Source organism: Larus michahellis, chromosome 6 (assembly GCF_964199755.1).
Source record: "Larus michahellis chromosome 6, bLarMic1.1, whole genome shotgun sequence".
In the NCBI taxonomy this organism is placed as follows: domain Eukaryota; kingdom Metazoa; phylum Chordata; class Aves; order Charadriiformes; family Laridae; genus Larus; species Larus michahellis.
The window spans coordinates 30868900-30893372 of NC_133901.1; the positions used below are offsets into that span (position 1 = coordinate 30868900).

The 24473-nt window shown below is 47.4% G+C and overlaps 1 protein-coding gene across 3 annotated transcripts; it reads right to left on the bottom strand.

The window, feature by feature from the left end:
• Positions 1–4115: 4115 nt before the first annotated feature.
• On the bottom strand, positions 4116–24177 carry EIF4E2 (eukaryotic translation initiation factor 4E family member 2). Of its 3 annotated transcripts, XM_074592032.1 has the most exons (8): positions 23917–24177; positions 22996–23110; positions 21560–21694; positions 19023–19127; positions 15935–16087; positions 15710–15846; positions 7163–7241; positions 4116–4606 (listed from the first exon to the last, which is right to left on the bottom strand). In XM_074592032.1, the coding sequence occupies exons 1-7, from the start codon at positions 23934–23936 to the stop codon at positions 7196–7198; spliced, it is 711 nt and encodes a 236-aa protein (XP_074448133.1). In that variant the 5' UTR covers positions 23937–24177; the 3' UTR covers positions 4116–4606; positions 7163–7195. The 3 variants fall into 3 exon arrangements, with proteins under 3 accessions (XP_074448133.1, XP_074448134.1, XP_074448132.1); XM_074592033.1 differs by lacking the exon at positions 7163–7241 and having other exon boundaries at positions 23917–24015; XM_074592031.1 differs by lacking the exon at positions 23917–24177 and having other exon boundaries at positions 22996–23163.
• Between the last annotated feature and the right edge of the window lie 296 nt (positions 24178–24473).

The following is a 24473-nucleotide window of genomic DNA, read 5'->3' on the forward strand; positions in this document are numbered from 1 at the left end:
CCCGGCCATGGCTCCTGGAGGCAGCCGAATTGCTGTCTCTGCTCCCTAGCAAGCAACTTGGGGTGGGAAGACCCTGGGTCGCCAGGCAGCCAAACCCCCTCAGAGTTGGGTGCCCCTTGGCCCCCACCCTGCTACAAGCATCATCACATGACTCCCTCCCCTTCCGTCCCTCCTTGCCCCACAGGATCATCTCTGTCAAGCACAGCCCCTTCCTCCCGTCCCAGCAAAGCCGCGTCCCCCCTGTGCCCCTCACTGACCTCTGGGGCCCCTGCAGCTTTGTCCCTGCTGGCGGGGGAGATGCGGGAGGTCAGCCTGGGAGCAGCAGCGGGCAACATCTGCTCCTCTGTGGTCCAGCTCACACCACCAGCGCCCGGCTCCAGGAAATGCTGTGTCTCCATCAGCCTCGCCATCCCAGCACCGGCTGCCTCTGCTGCTGCTGGGAGAAAACCAGTTGGCCACTGCCTGCAACTGGCGCCTGGCATTGCCTGCCAGAGGTGAGGGCACTATGGGCATGGGTGGAGGAGGCAGACAAACACCCAACAACTGAGACATCACCTCTTGGACGCCTGCAGTCTGGTCACGGCCAGGAGCCACCCTCCAGCTGTGCCAGCCTGCCTGTGCTCTCTGCAAGGTGGCTTTTCCTGCCCCATTCCCAGGAGGTGCGTGATACCCAGAGCACTGAGACCGGGTGGATTCGGCACTCCAGGCTGGCGCTTTGAAGCAGGCAGGGATGGTGCCCACCAACACAGGCAGGGGTGCCCAGAGGAGCTCACCACGCACCCAGTGCCCTGGCTGGGTCCTGCCTCCTGTCCCCCTGCCTGGGTCACCTTCCATGGGGGCAGCCCTGTGGGCACTCGGGTGAGGCAACCTGGTCCTGGGCCACTGTACTCCTGCACAGCACCCCCGCTCCCCCACAGCGACATCCTCTCCCCAGCCCCACAGCGGATGAAGGGACAAGCTGCCCTGGCCTAGTGTCCTGCGAGAGCCAGGAGCTGCTGTCAGCTGCCCAAATCACAGCACCAGGCATATCCCCTGCCCCTGGGCTCTCCCTCCCAAAGAAGGTGCAGAATTAATGAGCTCCGGTCTGTCTTTGCCTGGCCCACTGATTCCTGTCTCCCCCTCACCCTGCTGCCAGTCTCAAGGGCAAGGGGGCTCTGAGCAGTGCCAGGGACTGTCACCCACTTCTCCCCACTCCGCAGACCTGCAGCTTCTTCCAGGAGAGCTCAGTCCCCAGCACGTCCATACAGCACAACTGGAAAGGGATGAGCTCTTCCAGCCTGCCAGGAGCACACAACTGAGACCGTGTTCTCCACCATCCCCAAGCAGTGGTTTCACCTGCCCTCGGGAGGTCCCTGGGGTTTATCACCACATCAGAGACAAGGACAAAAACAAAAAAGGCAGCAGCTGGGATGCCACGGGCCCCAGGCAGCAGATGTGTCTTGCAGGAGCCGGTGGGAGAATACCTTGCAGGTCACCCTGCCAGAGCTGGGGGGGTGCTGGGGGGAGTGCAGCGAGAGAGGAAAAGCCCCCCCAGTCCAGCATAAGCCCCACATGCCCATGCCCCATCAAGAAGCGCTAAGAAGGGACAACAACCCCCTCCAAGCATCCCCCAAACACTCCCCTCCAAAACCAGGGACTCCTTTCTGTCTGTAGGCTGGAAAGCAGATTTCCTCCTTAGCTCCCCCTTGGAAACACCCAGTGGAGCCCCACCACCACTCCCTGAGCCCCCCAGCCAAGCCCAGTCCAGCCATCAGCCCCCACTTGACCGCTGTAGTCAGAGACACTCAGGGCCCATGAACCCACCACAGACCAGCATCCCCTGCCGAAAGAAAATCCCTGGGGCTGGGCTCCAGGGCTCAAAGGTGTTCAAAGCCCTGCAGGTTTTCCCAAAGTTATCTGAACAAGTTTAAGGATAAACAAAGCCTTCAGGATGAGGAGAGCAGGGAAGGTCATGACTCACCGCAGATTTGTGGCTCCCATGGCTCCAGGCTTGCTTCCTGAATGAAGAGGATCTGAAACCTTTTTCTAGAGCATGACAGAGGCTCCCTGCCAACAACCCCACGGCTACCTTTTCACCACTCCTATTAGCAGGACACGGTAGACCACAACCTAAAAGCCCTTCTCAAAACCTGGTCTGGCTCCATCTCTCTCCAAGCCAAAGGAGGCACCAAACCTGGTGCTTGGAACAGATCAAACACCGCTTTTCTCCTGACCTCAGGAAAAGTTGTAGCCCTAAAGAGGACAAACTTCACGCCCCAAGCTCTCTTCAAGGCTGAGCAAGAGGAAACAGTGCTGAGTTCCTTCAAATCTCAATCACAGCGGCAGCAGGAAGAAAGGAACAGCCCCCCAGGGAAGGGCTCTTCCACAGCTCACTCTCAAAGTGTATTTAAGGGCGAACACAGCAGGACTGCAGCATTTTCAGATTTAATAGTAAGCCTGGACTCATCAGCACCAGCTTAGATGCAGGGCATCAGAGGCGAGAAGTGGGCGAGTACATGAAATAGCAGAGGTGGACGCAACACGACGCTGGGCACAACAGCAGCACTAAAGCCCTAAGTGATGTCATCTGCAAGAAGCTAAATGCGCTGTGGATAAAAGGAGCCCGCAGCTAGTATTTCAGCCTTGCAAGGCTATTTTTGCTTAGATTGCCAAAATGTAATTACAACTAAATCCCCCCTAACAAATACCAGAGAGCAGCAGGGGAGAGTTGTATTTAAAAGGAATTTTAAGTAGCCGCTGTAGTAGTACCTGATTGCAGCAGGGAAAAACAAACTGCGCCTCAAAAAGAGCATTTAGTTGAAAGCTGGTGACAAACAAGTGGCAAGAGCAGGAATCGGACAGTGGGATCTTGAGAAACACGGAGAGGGAATGCCACCATGGCCTGCGGAACTGCCCTGCTCGCTGCCCAGCCAGGTGCCAGCAGGCACAAACTGCCTGACCATGGGGAGCAGTCAGTCATCGCCATTGGTGTGCTGAATGTTTCTACAGACAGCCCAGGACCGACACCATCAACGTGAAAAACAAGCCCTTCGGAAGACTGAATATTTCAGATTTTCTCTGCCAGTCCTGGCTGCTTTCAGTCTAGACTTCAATAATAACACAAGGAATTTGCAATTGGAGTCATGAGGCTGAAGGTCTCCCGGTCCCCAAGGCCGGTAATTGTCCCAGACATGGGCTGCTAGTTCTGCGGTTGTGACCAAATTGGCCCAAGCAGCCCCTTCTCCTGGGGGACTGCGCAGGGCACGTAGGGCAGGAGACGTGCCCCATCTCTGGCCACAGCCTACTCTCCTGGGCTCAATGCAAAGGCTCTATTAAAAACGAAAGGCAATTGTGCGATTCCCCAAGGAAATGGGGAAAAGGCTGGAGCTGTTAATGAGTACAATTAGCATTGTAGTCAAGCAGAATCAGAGGAAATAATTAGCTCCTATTGTTTCTGTGGCATCCAAATTGCAGCCATGCTGGCTTTCCAGGCAACAACCCATCAGTCTAGCTTCACCCCAGAGGACAGGAGACAGGGGTCACTTGCAGCCCCTCTTCTTGTCACAGCTTTCATGCAGCCATAAGTGACAGCCTGGGCCATCACCCTCTTCTGCTACACCCACCCCAGGGTCCAGTTACCCAGATGGCCGGAGACTTGCAAACCTCAGAGCACCCCAGAAGCACGCATGGCTCTGCATTCAGTCTTTCCTTGGATCCAATACAGGGCAACACTGCTGGCTCTCCACCGAGACAGCTGGAGTCAAGGCAACTAAGTGACACCAAACCCCTCTTTGTCCTAGTTTAAGGGAAGCTTGCATCCCTCTCCACAACAAACAGGGCTGGGTGCAAGGCACTGCTAACCAGGGAGTATGAAGAAGGGGCAAAGACAAAACCAGCATCTCATTTTTTTAAGAAAGATGTTACTTCTCTAACTCCTCTGCTCATGTAACTCCACAAATACCATGAAGTTTGGCCACCACTGGTGCTTGGGGTGCTTTGCTGCTTCATGTAGGCAGGCAGCTCGGTGGCGGATGCTTTATGGAGCTGTCAGAAGCAGGCCTGGGGCCTTACCGCAGCCCAGAGAAATACCATGCCACCAATTTTTAGACAGAGACAAAAAAAAAAAAAAGAGAGACTGAAAGAAACAAAGAGACCCAATAATTTATTGGCAGAACTGAAAGGGGGCATTTGAAAACCATAGGGCTGACTCTCAACTGGGAAGCTCCTCCCAGCTGCAGAGAGATTTATAATACTGGTATCCCTCAGCAAAAGGCTCTGACGTTGAGGCAGAATCCCAGAGATCCTGCCTGCCATGTAGAGAAAGAGAGGAAAGTGCTGCAAGATGCGGCTCCAAGAGCACGCTGCTAATTGAAAGGTTGGCCTCCCGCCCCCCTGCTAAAAAAAAGTTTGTGTATGACAAAAATCAGCCTCTATTGTCACCGCTGCTGGAGGGCTTCAGATGGATCCTTCCTCCAAGGAGGAGTGCGAGAGAGTGGCCCATGAGTCCCTTCAGAGATCGGAGGGCACTGGTGGAGACCTCTCAGTGCTTTCAACATGGAGAGAGGAGCCTAGTGCCAACTCTTGTTCTCACAACGTGATTTTTGTGTTTCGAAAGCTTGAATTATCCCTGGAAAACAGAAGGAAGAAAGAGGTTAAAGGTGTGCATTCCTTCACATCACAGCATCCCCCCATTCCATTCACCATGGCTACCAGTGTTGCCATCCCAGTATGTCACTCAAATCAATGTTCATTAAACCTCCCAAGCAGATCTGCTTTCTAACCAGAGACTTCTCACGTAAGTCAACCTGCTGGTCTACAACACTTGGAACACAGAAAGAAGTGTAATCTCCTGCGAGCAAAGCATATGATAGACTCTGGAAACCTCCCTCATAGATTCTCATGTTTAAACAACGTGTAAGATCTCTTCCTTCCCAAACATTTGTCCTCGGGAGTCTGCTTGGAGCACAAATACACTGTCAGTCCAACCTCCTCCTGCCTCTCTCCCTCTGTTTAGGCTCCTTTTTCATGCTGTCAACAAGTTTAGCTCTCTGGTCTCTTCTACCTTAAAAGAATACCTAATCTGAAAAGGACATTTCCCTCAAGTTCAAATAGAAGTTTCTTCAGCAGCTTTTACTCGCATAAGTACAGCCACGTGAGTCGCAGGGGCTACTGACAAAGAAAGGACTGCTGGTCCACAACCTTCATTTGTATAGTCTTGTGGCACATGGCAGCAACTGACGATGGGGCAGGTTACAGAAACCTGGGTTAATGCTTACTTACTGCTAGCCTGTGAGCAGCAGCAATAGGCAAAGCGTATTTACACGTTAATAGAAAGGTGGTGTGTTTTTTTAAACTCAAATGGAAATAAATGAGATTACAATTATTTTGAGAGGACAGGTTTGGCAGCTCTTCCCATAAGAGGGACAGCAAGTTGCCCAAACCAAACACCTAGGGATGCCCCAGCATGTATCACAACAAATCGGCACAGCTGTGTTGAAGAGCAAAGGCAGCAGCTTCAGAAGCTAGGTGCACCGCAGGACTGTAAAATCCTGCTTAAACCCTTGAGCTAGCATGGTGTGCCACTGAGCACTGCACGGGAGCTGTAACATCACAGCACAGTGCATGCTGGAACATCTCCAGGAGGCAGGCTTGAGTGCTGGAGGAGCAGGAGGAAATAAAAAACACTTTCTAGAGAGTTAAACAAGTTACTCTGCTATGACACGACAGCAAAAACCGTGCTGGAGGCCATCTGCAGAAGACCGGTGTTTACCTTTGCACTTGCCAGCAAAGCAGGCTGTGCTGCCATTTAGGAACATGATTAAGGATTCATTAACTGGATTCTGATTAATTTGCAACAACAGTTTGGCTTTCAATCCCATACTGTACTTTCACCCATGCCATCTACCTCAGGAGGACAGCACACTTAGGACAGCTTTTTCTCGGACAGGTTTCTACTTTTTTCCTCCTTTTGCCTTTATCGGGGTGCCCCAGGCCCTCTGCTCACCACTACTCTTCCTGCTCAGCATAGGTAACCCAATACATTTTGAAGCTAAATCAACTCTGTCACTGTTTTCCTACACACTTGGCACATTTCCTGCCTTCTGAGACTGGTATTTCATGAAGTGAGCTGGTTTCCTCTTCTGGAAGGTCACTGAATGTCATTTAACAATAACAACACTACTAGATGCCTGTGTAATATTTCGTAAACATTGATCCTCACAAAAAGCCAAATCTGTGAGGAAAGATAGATATTATTTTCACCCATGACCTCAGAGCAAGCCCTGAGAATATCGCTTGCCCAAAGCTGTGGAGGGAGGTTTTGGGATCCCCAGTAGCCCCTCAGAGCTCACTGGAGCAGCTACATCCCACCACGGGGTGGGAACTGGGCAATGTAATGCTCCCTTCCAGCGGGTTCCTCTGCTCTGCCACTCGGCAATGCAGCAATCCCACTTGGCTACAACCAAACACAACTCTCATCGCGAGGCCTGCTATCCCTTTTTAAGGAAAGGGCCTGCCATCAGGGAAGTGGTCACTGGAGGGGAAAAACAGTGTGAGCTGCAAGGCTCACAACAGCCCTGAGCTCACCTTGGCTATTTTCTCTGCACATGGTCGGTTGCCACTACCAGAAGTAGCAGGTGGTTTCATCTCATTAGCCACAGCATTATTATTTCTAAACACAGTAGCTACTGTGTGTCCTTCCTGAACAAGCTTTTATTGACAGACTAATTTATTCTGCTCCAGCCCACTGTCAAGAGCATGGCACGTATGCCAAGCTCCAGACGCCTCTCTCAGTGTCCATCACATGGATGTGCTTAGCATTCATTTACCACTCCATATCTGCTTACAGTCAACCCTAGGCAACACACCCAAGCTGAAGACATACCTCTCAGCCTCCTGGGACCAGGTCTGGGATACAAGTGCCTTGCACAAAGGAAGGGCACATTAGCAAGACAGCACACAGCATCACAACATAAAATGCTGTGTGAATGGAGACCACAGTGAATGTTGGTGTCTTTGGTCAAAAAAAAAATTAAAAATCATTATGACCTTTGGGAAAGAGCCAGTAGCAGAATGGGCCCACCACCAGGCCCATAAGGCAAGAGAACATGCCAGGCCACAGGAAGAGGGTTGGAAGCTGAGAGGTATGCCACGAAGTCACATAGGAAGAAAGATGAGGCCCTACCCTGGGTGTGACAGAGGGAGGGGGAGCGTTCGATCAGCGGCCACTGCTGTTCACCAGGCCATGAAACTCCTCCCAGGCCCTGGCAAGCCAGAGGGAAAAAAAAATGAAACAAAAAACAAAAAAACACAGCACTTCAGATCAAAGGCTTCTTAACTTTTAACGAGAGCAGAAACATTCAACGGCGTTTGAAAGGCACTTGTCTTCAGAGAGCAAGGCAATATTCTCTGATAGCCCTAGTGGATAGAAGCATCCTTAAAACCCAGCCAAACATCTGACAGCACAAGGCAGCTTTAACGTTCTGCACAGACTTGAAGCGTTCCCACTGGCTGCTGGTGATATAGCCACATTAATACCCAGAGACAGGTATGACCTTCCCAGTCACAAATGGAATATCCATTTCCTATTGCTAATAAAATAGCCGATGTTACGTCTTTCTGGAGGATTATCACGTTCCTTCGCTGGTTAAACTCAGCCAATTACTGTCCTCATGCTTCACCACATACCTGCACATGCAGTAATCCCCCCAAAAAGGGGCTTCTTTTAATGCCACACAGCTTAGTTATTATGAAATTATTCAATCAGGCAGCAGAATCCAATTGTTATTAGAAAGTCTCATTTCCCATTGTAAACCTGCATTGTTAATGACGAGCCAGTAAAAACATTACAGCTATTTGAAATGAAAATGTTTTCAGATAAGTTAGAGGGACAGGCCTAACGCTACATTCCCCGGTGGAGAATGTTACTGATGGACGAAGCTAGCAGACTGAAAAATTGCTGTCTGTTTTACAAAGGCAGCACACTGAAAGCCCTCTCAGGGAAAAGATGCCGAGGTTAATGTGAGCATGACTATTATCTTCTAGGATCAGAGACATTAAAGAACCTCATAGTCCTCCATGCCCAGCAAAACAGTGCTGGTGCCTACAGCACATGCCAAGCCATTTACTGAACCCAGAGAGTCTCATGGAGCTGGAAGGACCTTAAAGGGAACCCAGGTCAGTCATAAACCCTGCAGATTTTGTTGCTGGCACTTAGCTATCTCACATCTTGCTTTCTGCATTGCCTCATCAGGCCTCTGCAACACAACAGGAGAGTCCAGAAATGGAAATCCTGTATTAGTCAGCACCTGTGCCAAACAGAGACCACCAGCCTGGCTCTTACCTGAGTCTCACAGAGTCAAGCTCCCATCCAGCATTTGCAAAAGCAGCTCAGGTGTCATATGCTCACCCCCAGCAAAGTCTTAACCCAAATAAACACAGAGTATACTGGCAGAGTGCCTGTCACATGTGCTCTGCAAGATTATACACCACATTCAGGCAGTCTTGCTGGGAACCCAATAAAGAGGGCACAAGCAAGAAGCTTGTCACTGGTATACAGCTTGGAATTCGTGAAACAGCCTTCCCAGACCACAAGACAGTAAATCTCTCTTTTGAAAATGCTGAAGATCCTAAAGACTTCAGCATCACCTGTACAAGCCTCGTGTGTGACAAAACACTCCAGTTCATCCCAGCTCAAAACTGCTTTGACAGAACTTCCAAGAAGCAACTACATAGCCCTCCAAGGCACAGGCTCCTGTGAACTACTAAGGTGATCAGCTGGTCTAAGAGAGTCCTTATCTATGGCTGGCTAGGTTTTCTCCTCAGTCTCCCTCCATCCATAGTAGCTCAAAATCCTCCTGATCTTGACTATGACGGACAAGCGAGTAACAGCCACCCATGGGAGTCCCAAAGCTACACGGTATCTCTAACTGACCCTCAGACATGAGCCCTTAAAGCCAAAGGAAATGTGAGGGAGAGACAGCAAAGGGTGCTGTAGATGCAACAGGACAGCACACAGGACAGCTGTGGTATGTTAGTACACCAGCCTTCCCTCAGCACCCAGTTGGGAAAGTGCGGGGCAAAAATCAAGGGTGCAGAAGGACGACCAGCTGATGCATCTCACAGATGACTGCTGAGGTCAGATCTGCAATTCAGCTTGACATACAGCAGTATGCTGCTTGGAGGAGAGACAAACCCACAAGTGGCTCATTCTAAGCACGGCAGCAGCACAGAGGCCCCTAAATAGGAACCGTCCCCCCAAGTCTCCCCAGGCATAGCCCTCTTCAAGGCCAAGAAATCTTACACAGAAAGAAAAATTGCCTGTCACCCAGTCAGCACATGGTACCAGACACTGGGGGTACAACTGCCTCTCTCCAGAAGAAAGTTGGGGGAAGAGAAAGTCTTGATCTGAAGCCCTCTTAGCTGCTGAATACAGGCTAGAAAGCTACGTACATCCCCAGCCTTGTCAAAAAGTCTCTACCTTCATGTCTTCCCTCCAACCTCCCATGCCTTGTATTTCTACCACATTTCCATCACCCATAATCACATCTTCTCTCTTTCCTCTCTCAGTTGTCCCCAAACTCATAACTTCCGGTGTCTGCAGATGGGACACAAGGGCAGATTATTTGTCAACATAATCAATAATTTATTACCCCCTTCAAACCAAGGAGTTCCCTGTTCCAACATCCCAATAACATCATGCACATAGTCCTTTAGCTGCCAAGTCCTTCTTACAGACATAGAGAAAAAGCTCTTCCAGCCAAGAATTTTTAAGCCAAGACCTTCATACATATTATAGTACTAATTACTCCAACTATCTGCTGACTTGACTGAAAAAATCCACCAGGATATGTCTGCCCTAATGTACCTAAATTGTGCTAGCGGAGCAAACTGCTCTCCATTTCATACCGAACAAGGCTGCCAGTTAATTTCGTCTGGCAGAGTCTTTACGACCTGTGACGTGCCAAAGGCACAGTGCCAGAGAGTCTAAGAGGTTATTTTTATGTATAGACATTTTTAGTACCTTATTGCTATACTGTCTGCGCAGCGATCAGATACTCAGTGAATTGATCCCCAACACTTAGGTTATTCCCATTGAACAGATGGGAAATGGAAACATTAGCAGGCTAAATAAAACTAGCCAGAGCTGTTCTTCTACACTCCTTCCTGACCCACAACTGTTGAAACTTCCCACCTTCTCCCCTACTGCCCAGGGTCAGGACCCACGCAGGGCTCCCTTTTTCCCCACCAAGTAAGTTGGGGAAAAAAAGGCAAAAAGGAGCCACTATCAGAGAGTCCAGCAAAAAGAGGAAGAGCAGCCACAGCTGCTTCAAGGGACTTTCCAAATCACCATTGTGCAAGCAGCACTAGCTGTTTTCTCCAACCACTCTCAATCTTTAAGTCCTAGTAGTTCCCGTTCAGTACTTCCCTGTGCAGCCCTGCCTCCTTACCATCTCCTTCCCCAGCTAAAAAAAGAGAGGGAGCTCATAGTGCAACAGTCACCAACTCGGTCCCTTCCGCTAGCCTGCGTGCGAGCCTCCCAGCACACCAACCACTCACTACACTCTGCAGGTATGGTGTTCAGAGCAGCACAGCCTCTCACTAGATGCTCCCCATGCACTATCAGAGTGTTTGGGATTTGTTCAAAGCCAGTCAAGAACTTTGTGACAGGCCTGAAAGCGAATAGCTTAAAAAAAAAATAATCTAGGATATTCTTCTAGCCTGAAATAATTCTTTCCCATATCTTGCACTATCTATAGCAAAGGCAAATAGGGAAGCCATCGTGACTTCAAAATGAACACATCTGAACTGACCTCCTTGAAAACAAAGATGAAATAAATAGGTTATAGTCACTACTTTGCTAAGAGACAGGCCACTAAGATAAGGAAGCATTTTATAAAGTCACAGACACTTCCAAATAAAGCATACTACAGTGATGGAGAATGAATCAATGAATCCATCGTTTCAAAGCCCAGGTCTACGGAAGTGCTCTTAAACTTGCAGCACCTTGAAATATTCCTGGAATTGGAGAACGGAGTGATAAATGAATTAAGCCAGCACTGCAGAGACTCAAGGGAAGGGGACAAATACCAGATCTGGAACCTCACCACTCTCCTCTAGCTTTTATTCCTGCTCTCAGACTTGAAGGAATGAGGGTGAAACAACACAGCTCTCTAGAGCTGGCAAGACTCAGGGCAAGCTGCCTTCCACTGACAGGCATCAGACAGTGTGTACGGGTCCCACCTGCAAACCATCTAACTTTAGACAAGGTTAACCTTGACCACACCATTTAAGATACAGTCAAAGACAACAATGACATGACTAGGACAGCAGCATTGAGGAGTTCTCCTAGGGTCTTGGAAATTAGCAAGCAACAGAAACCAGTGCTATAAAAAGCTAACAGAGTTACAGAACTAGCTGAACTCTCATGGAACAATAAGGAAGACTTCTCACAAGCACCCCCCTACCAGCTGACTGTCTCACAAATCTGATCTTCTTGCCCAACACCTGCCACTTCCATGGGGAATTTCTCTTCCTCATTCCTCACTTTTTTTGTCATTCCTTTTTTTTTTTTGTCTGGAGACAAAAAAGTCTTTCACCCTTTTCTGCCCCTGCAGTCTTCTTACAGTGCACACCCTTATTCCCCCCATAAGATATCTGCTTGTTTCCCAGCTAAAATATAGTCTGAGGCCATTTTCTCCAACTGCCTGCAGTGAAATGAACCCAGTGCCAGCCCTATTAAGATCAACTATTCTTCTCATTTACTCGAGCCATCCCATTAGTTATCAGTGGTGACTTTGAAAGAAAAGGATAGTTTTATACCCTGCTCAGCTCTCACTGCAGCAGGCACTTACAAATAACTGAAGCTTTGCTTTCAGAAAAAGCAGCCTTGCTTTAGAGCTGACAGGACGATCCATAAAGTCACACAGCAGCCAAAATATTTCCAGACCAGCCCCCTCAGTGGCAGCCTGCTGTATGACCACAGGTCTGGTCTCTCCTGGCGTATGAAGCAACATTGTTGAATTTCCCTGGGATTCCTGGATGGTGCTAGAGGCGAGAGCCCTCAACACAGGAGATGGTCACCGACTACACAGTTATCAGCGTGGAAAAGAAAGGGTGATAACCCCAGGCAGGGCAAAGGTGTATGCAAGACAGCCAAGCACTTCATGCTGCAACACTAAAAAAAAAAAATTTAAAAAAAAATAAAAATCAAACTTTACCCCTCCACACCTCTCCCAACAACAATTCACTCACTACAGATACCCAAATATTTTCAGTGGCTTCACTGAGACATGACCAGGCTATGGCCAGCAATATTCTGCTTTCAAAAAAGGCACAGTGCACATCTTAAGGTAGCAAAAGTAAGAGGTCTTCTCCCCACCCACCCCCCCCGCCTTAATTCCAAACCACAGGGAGTGCCGCTGTCCATAACCCACTGTCACTGCTGGACCGTGTCACCTCCAAGATTAACAACACTGATGAGCAGAACCTATTAAGTGGTTCACTACATCCAAGTGCACCTCTCTCAGTCCGCCTCCAAGTGAACAAAGAGAAGCGATTTCTCTCCAGCTACTGAAACAAGGTAGCCCACAAAACGTCACATGCTCTTTTCAGGTGCTCAGCACTGTAACGTCGAAGGTACTATAAATCCCCTGGAATTAAGCAGGGTTCGAGAGATTGCTCTGGCTCTTCTAGCAAGATTGGAAATTAATACAGACTAGGCTGACCCTTCCACTCGCTGGGATTCAGGCAGGTTGTCAATATCACAAGCAAGAGAAAGGACAAACACAGGAAAATTGCAATGAAAGATCTGCTTATCTAGCTAAATGCGCAAGCCCCACCACTGAGAGCAGAAAGGACAGAATGCAGAACAGCTCCTTGGAATAGCTGTGATGCAACAGATACTTTTCAAACGCGGCTTGGCAGCACCACCACTTTCCGAAACAAAGGGGGCTGCAGCCTCGCTGACAACTCATGAAAAATGGTGTCTAAAAATGAGTTAAGATGAAATGCATCACCACAAAAGGAATATATAAAACCTGAAACACAGGGCTCAGGTTCCACAGTGAGGTGCATGCTAGCAATTTCTACAGAAGCGTTCATTTACAGTGTGTCAAAAGCTAATCCAGGTCAATTCACTACCTAAAAGTCAAGGTTTTGAGAAACGCCTGTTCTTTTCTTGCTAAGCATGCTCCCTTCCCTGAAGCACAATCAATGCCAATCAAACCCTGCACATGAGCGGAGCTCTAGTGGAGAGATGCAGCCCATACAAATGAAAAATGCCACGAGCCCCCCTAGAAAGGCAGCCCTGACAAAGCCTACAGCACAGCTCTTCCATTAGAGCCTTTCATAAAACACAGCCAGAGTGTGAATATAGAGTGCTGGCTAGAAAGCCCTCCCCAGCCATAAATCACATGGTACATGCGCAGCGTAAGTGGAGTTTATTCATGACGGACAGTATTTCAACAGGGCTTGATAGATGGGTGGGGAAAAGGAGCCAGACTTTACAGAGGATAGAACTAGTTACACAAGAGATTCTTCATTAGTGAAAGAACCTTAATGATACGAAGCACGGCCAAGCAGAGTCAGACAGAAGAGCTGTCCTGCTCTTCTCTGTCAACGAAGCAGGCACCATCACTTCCCTGCAGCTGCTTGCTGCCTGCCGGTACCAGACAAGAAAGGCACGAGAAGTCAGTCCACACATCACTTGCACAGAAACTCCACTGACAAGCAGTTCTGCTCTGAATTTACACCAGTGCCATTAGAAGATGATGTTGGACAGCACTGCAATCAGGCTGCTGCAGCTCAAGCGAGGCAATGGAAAAAAAGAACTCTCATGAACCCCTACGTGGCACAAGGTTAATTGCTTAGATCTACCTCACTCGGACACCATCAAACCAACTCCTGACTATCCCTCCTACCCACAGAAGAGTAAGTGGGAGACAAGCCAGTCCGCCCCTATTTAAGAATTGCTCCCAACTGTAATCTGAGCTACTAAAGTTGATTCCTCAAACACCTGTTATTCTTGGACAAGTTCATTTTGCACCATACGTCAGCAGCACAAAATGAAACTTTGATGCTATGCAGGAAGAGAGGGCAGCAAGCATGGCATGTTACACTGTTGTAGGGAAATAAGACCGTGATATTGGATGCACCATCACTGAAGCACTGCCACCTGTCAGAGCAAGAACAGTTACAAACATTGCTATAGCAGCATTCTCTGTCCTAGGAAGTGCTGGTGGCGATAGCTTATAAGGGAAAGGCCACATCATTTCCATTCTAAACTTGCAACACAAACCACCACCACAGCTTCAGACAGTTGGCTCAGGACACAGCTTTCCCTGCACACACTGAGAGAAGTCAAACACCTCCTCCTCCCACCATAAAGCTGCATCACCACAGTCCGCAGTCTGCTATTGCTGAAGAGGACTAAAATATCCTATTATGTGTCCACATGAGCACTTTGCTATCTCATGACATGTACAGAGAGTCAATAATGCCCTCTTCTGGCAAAAAGTGCATGAGAAACATTAATGACAAAATCACAAATATGAGATTTCAACAACAGAAGTGGGAACTTTCAGAAACCAAAGCTGCCTGGAAAAGATTTGGTTTAATAATAATAATTTCTCCTTCCCTTCTCTTTCCCACGCACACAGCAGGGAGGGCCACATGGAACACTAGATGCCTACAGGTAGTTTAAATGAGACCTCTGTATTATTGCTAGTGACCCGCACTCAAAATTGGCCACAACTGGAAGCTAGCTGTCTGCAAAAAGCAGGATTGATCTCACCAAACTGTTTGACAGCACACTGATGACAGGGTGATTATGTGGAAAGGACAAGCTAGCATAATGAAAGGAAGTCATGAAAGGTACTTGCGCCCTGATTACAGGCTAAATTAGAAAGCTCACTGCTATATCAATGCCTTATTAATTTGTTTCACTTCTTTTTCCGGGTACACCTTTTCAAGTGTTAATTTAACCAATATGACCTAATCGGCATATTGGTTAAGAAAAAAGAAAAAGAAAAAAAACAACATTATTCACCTCTAGCTAATACTTATACATGCAATTTTTCGTCACTTTGTGGGAAATAAAAGTCACCCTGAATGGCCCGGTATGGTAAGCTATAATAGGTTTATTTAAAAATACAGCTGTCCTCTCTGTGTACCGTGATCTTCTAGTCTTGTTAAAGAGCCTCTGTCACCAGGGCCTGGAAGACTTAATATACGACGTTTATTATGATTAGAAATCATTTGTACAGCACTGTAAATTCACACAGCACTTTCCCAAGACCATTTATAAGTCTAATGGCACTATAAATCCCCGTTAGCTTCCGCACTTTATTCCCCAGAATCTCTATTTATTCAAATGATCTTGTTCCCCCCCACTGCAATCTTGTCTTTGAATACATCAAGCCACAGTCCCACACTGGGCTGCCCATCTCCCAAGTGACAGGCTGGGTGGATTGCTAACAAAGCCCTGGACTATATACACTTCAAAAAAATAAGGTTTTACTATTAGAGCCAAATGTCCCTAACAACAGCACCATAATGACACAGATATTTGGCTTTCAAAGCGCACTGGCAACAATTGCTGCTGTTTGTATTACTGTTCGCAGTGAACAGCCCCAACGCACACGAGCACTTCTCTCAATTCTTGCCATCTGCATTAAATTGCTCAAGCACGCATGCAACCAGCAGCAGGCCCTCCCCCTGCCACCACACGTACTTGATGCTATCGGTGTGTGTTTTATATTCCATGATGGTGTTGGGAGGTAGGTTGAGCACTCTTCGTAACGTATCGCGTATCCGGGCTGTGGTGGCCTGGTCGCTGGCTGTCTTGTTCCATATCGAGATAATATCCTCCTACAGAATAGCATGTGAGGGGTAAGCAGATGGTACTTTTTGTAGCCCTGCCAAATGGAAGTACATGCCAGTTCTCAGAACCACTTACCTGGAATCGGACAGAGACGACTGCCCCACAGATTTCTTCCCCCACCATAAACTGTTCTCCCAACATTGCCAGAATGAGATTTTCCCAGCATCGCGATGCTAAGCCCTTTCGCAGACGGATAATCCATTTACCACCATTTTTGTTGGCATCATCCTAGAAAAGGGGCAAAAAATCGATTTGTTTTCTTCTAGCTATTTTTCTGCTTCCCACAAGACAGCAGAGCCACAGACAGGAGTAGATATTGATTGGGTGGGGCAAGGGACAGAATGGAGGTATTTTCAAGCAAAAGCATTTCACTTCTCCCGCAAACAAGCAGAGACAGAAGTATACCACTTACTTTGAATACAAAGTATTTGAAACAATGACTCTCAGCGTTCCAGAAGCAGCTCTATGCACTGAAGACTTGAGCTCTAGTGTTTTGATCCCACTAGCAAAGACTAACACCAGCCTACCAATCCGCACACAGAACGAGAGACAAGGACCCTAAAGCTATTCCTAAACCCAAGACTGAGTCCCCCTTTGTCTAATCCCCTGTGTATGTACTTCTACTTGTAAAACCGGAAAGATCCTTCATCACAGAACATGGAAGGGAAGGAAAGAATTTGCAAAGTGATACTTAAAAACAAGCAAAAACTTGAAAAACACTCTCCTTCCACATTTCCAGGAATGGGCTCACAAGTTGTGTTAACACAGAAAGGACCAGTCCTTTCTCTGGGAACCGCTGACATTATCACACCCCATACAGCTGGATGTTTGTTCCAGACTGCGATGACCCAGGGAAATAATCAAAAATGAGGAGAGAGCGCAAAGAAAAAATTTATGCTAAGCACCCAGTCCATCACCTCAATATTGTGATTCCATATGTTGCACTTGAAAAAGAGCCGAAAACTGCTGCAGACTCCCCTTCTTCAAAGAACACACACCTATGTCAAACAGCAGCTCCTCCTCTGTGCAGAACACTGTGGCATTCTCTTGTACAACACTGTAGCTGGGAAATCTTAGAAGGTGCGAGGGGAACAAATTCCACCCAAAGCCAAAAAGAGAGAGGCAGGAACAAGTCAAAGAGGTGGCAGTTAGGAAGGGAAATGGAAGACAGGTCTAGGGCAGAAACAGAGAAGAACAAAGGATAACTCAGGTGGGATGGGACAGGACATCCCTGGCCGAATCACCAGCAGTCTGCTCTGTCAAGCTGGGACACACCTTAAAGATGCTAGCCAAGGCAGCCCAACCCTTCTTAATGAAACGAAGTTAACTTTATTTTTGCCTTAGAGCTTCTTTAGAGCTCAGATAAAACTAAACATTTGTATCCTCTCAGAGACAGCAAGTGCTAATAAAGCAATCCTGAGCAAACATGGAAGTGCCAGCATAACAGCAGCATTCACTAGAAGCCCAGTTTTCAGGTATGTGCTAAAGCCTGTACTGAAAGGGGAAGGTGAGGGCTTCGGATAAAACTCAAAGCATGACAGCAGCTACATGCCAAGGTGAAGAATCCAAATCAACACAAGTTCTAGGAATGTGGCATACTCCCATGAGACACAAACTAGTTTCTGATAAAGCGTCCTTGTTTTCCAACTTGTGAACAACATAAGAATTAAGCCATCTGGACTTCAGCCTTCAAGCAGGGAGTTGGGTTTAACTCCTCAAACTTTCCACAATATCTAATGGGGGTCAGAAGAGAAAATGGTATTGCTCAAAATATTTCAAAGGTGGTTTAAGTAGGTTCAAGGCTAGAAAGGCAACAGTGATTGGAAGGCAGATATCGTATTACGTGTTTTATGGTTATCGTTAGTTTTCTTTGAGGTTAAACAAGCTTCGGTTCAGTCAAGTATTTGATTTCCCTTTACCAGAATAATAATGATGTGCAGCCCAGTAAATCACCAGGGAACATTATGTTTAGTGCTTCTGACTTTACCCAGAAAAGACACAGATGGATCCAGAAACAGATCAGAGCTACATACACGCATATGCGTGCCTTCAAGAACGACAGTAAGTAAGGATTACTTTGGAAGAGAAAAGAGCATAAACAAAGCCCTACAAAGCAAGCAGCAAAAGAAAGGCCAGCAGCAAGATCCCAGGTCCTCTTCTATAAATACAAGAAGGGAGTAGGGCCAGAAGTAAAAAACCAAACCTCTCCAGCCCATCTTAAAATGGCTACAGGGAAATGATTCATAGAAATTCTGGTATCATTAACTTGTGGACTCTCTGGTTGACACATTATCAGAGCAGCCAGCTCACTAGGAGTCCAAAGAGGGTTAAATGTTTTATATAAATTGTATTTGCAGTAACTGGCTATAAAACACCTTGCTTAAAATAATTGCCAACTAGGGTCACATATAAATTTCTCAGGACCAAGCAGCATAATTAGGTACTTCAGAGCAACACATAAAATCCTCATATTGCAAATGGTATTGGTCATCGCTGGAAGCAGGCCAGGAACTGGAAGAATGATTTGCTAGGCAAAGATTATTTTTTTTCTTTTTAACAGATTTGGATAGGAGTGAACAGAAGCAAACTAAGTGCCCTGGAACAAAAAAAGCAAATGAAGGGCTAAGTCGTTTTTCCATCTCCATCCCTATGTACAGCTGTAGGCTTTTAATTACATGCACCTCTTCCTTCCTTGTCTGAAAAAGGAGGGTTGGCTTCTTATAAGCTTTGCTGAATTCCACTTACAGAGGTCCAGCCCTTCTAGAGAAATGCCCCATATTGCTGTCACTGGACAAAGCTGTAGTAACGGGCAAATGTCTCTATTAGGAGGCACAGAGCTTAGTTGGGGTGCCCACCTTTGTTGGGCTACAGGCACTGTTGCCCACAGATTCTCTGGACCCACAGGCAAAGGCAGTTCTGCACCCTCTGAGGGAGTGCAGCTATCAACCCTCTGCATCTTCCCCCTCCTCTGCCAGCAGGTGACAGGACTGCTGGGTTACATGGGACAGAGTTCTGAGGACAGGCTTACAGGAAACCCAGAAGAAAGGACTGCACCCAAGAGAAGCCCAAGTGCCACTTAATGACAAGAGTCCCTTCACTGCAGAAGATTCCCTCCAGCATACTCTGGGAAAATATCAAGGCAGAAATGAGAGCTCCAACTCACCTCCCACATGGGTTTGATCCCTTCTTTGAAAAGATGGAAGTCACTATGGCCTGTCAGGTCCCCAGGACGTACCATGTGACTGTAAAACCGCCAGAACTGCTCCACCTGCAATGACATGAACCACATAATGAGGCTGCTTAAACTGTTCACAGCCAAGATTCCTAAAGAAACAGGCTTCCCTTTCTACACCAGCTGCCTAGGGCCACCTTCCCCTTTCCTGTTCTCCTTTCTTGTCACAAGGGTGTTGATTAGGATACTCAGAAGGCAGTGGCAGGATCTGAGCTTGAGTGCCTCTTTCTGACTGGCCCCATCACCAGATGACTACCTGGAATTCAACAGGTGCTTCCAAAGTCACTTGGTGTTTGTCTGAAGAAATCTGTGCTAAGATAACTGCTGCTCTGCAGAACAGTTGCAAACATATCTTGTAAATTCTACTGCCCAAACTTTCAATTAGTGGATACGTGTCAAGTGTATCAGCTACAGTCAAGCCTCTCTACACTATACACATTAGCCTCGCATTAAATACCGCTCTCTGCATCGTGGAGACTGCAGGAGCCTCCAAAATAAGACCTTTTTTTTATTTAATTTTACTGTATCCAGGTTTTAAGACAAAAGAAGCATTCTGGTTCTGATTTAAAATCCTAAGGCACCATTCAGAGCTTGTATTTCAATACCTCTTATTTCCTTTTATCATCTGCCATGGTACATCTGCTTTGACCAGTTTCCGTTCTGGCACCCCTGTGTCCACTTCAGACAATCTGGTCGGAAGGCAAGGGAATTATCTTTTCTAATTCTTAAAAATAACATATTTATCCATTGAGATTCTCTAGATGAGAAAGGATTTTAGAGAGGCTGTATCTTTAAAACAAAACAAGACACTGGAAGAGGTTATACTAATTACTACATTTTAAGAGGACTCTACTCGGTAAGACAATAGCTATTAAACAGACCAGCAGTGAAGCCGGAAGGGTTAGACACCATCCCAAGTACTTTATCAGAGACCTTAATGACTTGGTCAGCACTTGGAATTCTGCTCCAATCTCTGACCTCTGCCATCCAAGCAGGAATTTGCTTTTATAGCCAATAAAATTATGAACCAAGACTGAGGTGGGGTCAAAAGCAATCTGTTTTTGTCAGACACAACCAAATGCAGTGTGGAAGGTACATTCTCACACCGACTGAACATGCCCTCTAGTGGTTAGCATTTAAAATCTTTTAGAGCTTTGTACTGAAAAGCAAAGAATAAATCTGAACCCAGATTCAGGCTCAGACAATTCTTTTTGAAGCTTGTTCTTCCTCCTCTTTAAACAGAATTTGGAACAAAACACATTATCAGATCTGCTGACCAGCCTACCTCCATCCTAACTGGACTCTAGCATTTCCAACCTACAACAGCAACCACAAATTCTTTACAGAAAAGAACAGACAACAGAATGTGAAGGAGCTAAAAATCAATGTTAAGTCCACACTAATTTAATGGACAGACTGAAAAGTTATTGCCAGATCATCATGCAGCAGCCACATTTTTCATTCACTGAACAAAAAGTAATTGCTCACACAGGGGAATAGCAGCAGTAACTACCCATGATCCAGCAGGCTTAGAGTTATTCTTCCTACTCTTATCCTCTGTGGATGAAATAACACATGCCAGCTGCCTGGACAGGCATATTTTTGCAGCCTCCAGAAGGGATTAAGTGATATTTATACAAATTCTGATATTACAGAAGATAGACGTTTACTGGTGGGAAGAATTAACATTTGCAAGGGACCCTGCAAAATCTGGACAAAATACTAGATTAAAAGGCGGGGGGGAAAGCAGCCAACAGACTTCCCAGCCTTAAGAATGGTATTGTATGTGGTGCCTGTACAACAGAAACACATTTTTCTTTTGTATCTTGGGATCTTAATGACGGTTTTACACTGCCAGTACCATGCAACAACCCAACACTGCCTTTCCAGGATACGCTCAATTTATTCCAGGAATAAACAAGTTTGCTTTTTAATGAACTTCACTACACCACCAAACTGCACCTCAGTCATCTTTTCCAGACAGACAACAGACAATGGGCCACCAGCCACTTACACATACAGCACGCCAGATGCTTGCTGCAAACAGTCTTCGTGGTGGAAATGCAGGCAGGGGGAAAGTATGTGTGTGGGGCTGTACGTCTTTGCTTCACAGCTACATTGCATCCAGAAATGCTGTTCCTTCTTTCTCTTGCTTACCTGTCAAGTTTTGCTCCATCTAGCAGATTTAAGCAACATGGAAGTTCTTTTCATCTTCTATTATCATTCTAGCTACTACCATTACTGCAGTCGCAGATGTCTAGCACGGGGCAGAGAACTGCTTAAGGCATGTCAACTGCTGTAGGTAATTCAAGAACTCCTATGTAAGCCATAGCAAATAACTCACTCTCCTCTGCTCCTGACAACAAAAGCACAGCCTGCATATGCATACACCTAGCACACAGGGACTAAGCCAGCCACAATGACCATGCCGTGCCCAAGTGACATAAGGACAAGAGGAATATACTCACAGAGGCAAAGGTGCCAATCTGTTTGATGTTCTGTTCATAACTCTGCGAGCTGGTAGGCCTCCCAGGTGTTCGTCTGGAGTACCAGAAAGTGTAATTATACTGCAAGGGGTGCTCAGCTGGCCCTGGGACGACAGCCTGCAGAACAGAAAAGCATGCTTACCCCTTATACACTCCTCTAAAGGGGGAACAGGAAAAATCACATTCACAGCATCAGAAGTCCACATGTTCCCACCCTCACAGACTATAAAACAAGCAACTGATCCTCATTTTTACAGAAAAATACAGCCTCTGTTAATTGTCTGAAATGGACCATGAGGCTAACAGCTGCTGACTACTTCAAATAATATGAAAAATTTGCAGTGCAGGGATAGCCAAAGAAAGAATAACTTAAGCTCAGGAGCGGGTCACAAAAAAGGCAATCCTCATAACTAGTACTGGAGGCAGTATTAATAAATTTTCCTTTAGTCCTCAACTGCTCCTATCTCAAAGGAAAAAAAGACAGACAAACTAAAAAGGACAATGCAAGAGTTTTAACTTTTTCAAATAAAGAAATAAAAAAAACACCTCTCTTTCTCTGGCAAGAACAAAACCCATTTATACTAAACCACGATTCAAAAGCAATTATAGCTCTTTGGTGACACCAACTCCCTTAAGCAACCAACACCCTAATGCTCTGGGAGGATTAGTCTGTCTTAGAACTCGTTGTGTCAGCTTTGGCAGAACCCATGGCAAGCAGTGGGCAGTGACCATCTTTCAATTTCCAAAACATCCATTTCTGATTAAAAAGACTTCTAATGAGCATAAAAGAGGCTAACAAGAACTCCTTACCCAAGAGTCAAAAGTGACACGAAAAAATTCCCAACAAGCCCTTATCTTGTCTCACTTCATATTGTTACAGGAGTAACTAATGCTTAAATCTCTACTCTCCTCTTGTCTATGGTAAGTTTATAAGGATTGCATTACTTTAGACAGAATAGCTTTCCTAAGCACAAGCTAAAATAAACAAGATGGATATATGCCTTCTTAATTAGGCTACACTACATTCACAGGGACCCTGTCTTAAGAGTTATTTCAACAGTGACACAAACAGAGTCTGGTAAACCAACTGCAAGCCACTGCTCCCCTGTCATTCAGTCCTTACACTACACACTCTTCCAAAAACATTTTTTTGTGAAAATAAAGCTTTATTTCTCATTTCTATTCAAAAGCCTGGCAGAGCACTAGCTATGCTTGTAAAGGGAGCATTCACCCCACCCATGTACCTCCGAAAACTACATCAAATTACCCAAATGCTAACATAGCCCCTCTATGTTTACTATAACAATAACAGCATATTAAGCAACCACAGCCCACCAAGACACGTTTTCCTTATCACTGAACTGAGGACACGCCCACATCATGCCCTAGTGATAGAACTGAAGGTGCCAGCACTATACCTTCCTCTTGGTAGTACTCTGTGGTTTCTCTCGATCATTCTTTTCCTTCTCACTGTCTTTCTGTGTGTTATTCTCCTCATTCTGGTCATGGTCTCCGCTATCATCATCTTTCAATCTGATACAGAAAAAGAACAAAGAAAGTGAGTCTCGCATAGCACAGCTGAGAAGTTTCATGCCAAGCCCCAGCAGTCTCTGCTTCTAAACTCCTCCACGGTACATGGGACACCGGCGTTTGAAAAATCTACACTTGACAACCCACACAGTAAAAACTCCTACTATGCATGCCCAGAGCCCACGACAGGCACCTTAGGCACACACTTTTAAGCAAAAGCAAGCAACAAAATGCCTTTTTAGAACAAACTCAAGCCGTTCATGCTAAATACTGATCTGCCACAGAAAACCACAGCTACTTGTTAGGGTCCCTAACTGCTAAGGAGACGAATATGGAGACCCTTCGCTGTAACTTTGCCGACTCTCTCCCACGCACCTCCCCACGCCCCTAAGCCGAGCAGAAGCAGCCCCTCGGGCCAGCAGACACCAGGCCAGCGCCCTGCACCCCGCAGGCCTCTCTGCCCGCCCCACTCCCTGCGAAGGGCCGGAACAGACGAGCGAGAAGCGGGGTCAAAAGCCGGCCCGCGACTACCAGCCCGCCCCCACGGCGGTGCCCGATGAGGGACGCCCCGCCATGACCAGAGACGCTCGTGCCGCCGGACCACCGCCCCCTGCCCTGGGGCCCGCACCCTCTCAGGGCCGGGCAGGGCTCGCAGGGGAGGAACGGGGCTGTGCGCGGCTCCGTGACTCATCGCCGCTCGCCCGACCGGCGCCAAGGCGGCGGGGGCGGGGAGCCCCCGGCAGGGAGCGGGGCCACGCAGCCCCCCGCAGCGGTGAGGGGTCTCGGGGAGGGCCGCGCCGCCGACTCACGCGTCGAATTTGTTGTTCATCGTCGCTCGCTGCCGCCACCTCCGTCCACCTCAGCGACTTCCGCCCCGCCGAGTCCGCTCTCCAACGCCTTCCGCCGCTTCCGGCGGCGGGCGAGAACCGCCCCGCGCTTCCCCCCGGCGCCATAAGCGTGGAGCACGGCGGAAGGAACTGAGGGGAAGGGAGAACGTACTCTCCCTGTCGCCATCTTGAGCGCGGACTCTGGCGGGAGCCCTACCGCTCTGCAGCCGCCATCTTGAGTGTGGCGGGCGGGGCAGAGCCACCATGTTGGGCGTGGCGTGAGGCGGGACATGGTCGTGAGGTGAGGCGTGGCGTCCAGATGTCCCCTCACACGATGTGGGGGTGACACAGAGAGGCACAGGCTCAAGTACCTTACCATTTTATTCACAGTGTTCATTTGTCTCTGGTAGATACAGTTTTAGGCGTCACTGAGTCACTTTTTAAGGGTCTGCCCAACTCACCTCCTGTGGTGACAGACAAGCCCCAGCCCAGCTGCCAGACCCATCCCTTCCTTTTCCTTTCAGTGTATAGCAAGGGAT

Excerpts from the sequence above, each read along its gene's own strand:
- EIF4E2 (XM_074592031.1), bottom strand. The coding sequence starts at position 23,148 with ATGCGAGACTCACTTTCTTTGTTCTTTTTCTGTATCAGATTGAAAGAT. Across the intron at positions 19,128-21,559 it reads AGATTGGCACCTTTGCCTCT|GTGGAGCAGTTCTGGCGGTT; the intron begins GTGAGTATATTC and ends ATGTCATTGCAG. Across the intron at positions 16,088-19,022 it reads GGATCAAACCCATGTGGGAG|GATGATGCCAACAAAAATGG; the intron begins GTGAGTTGGAGC and ends CCCCTTTTCTAG.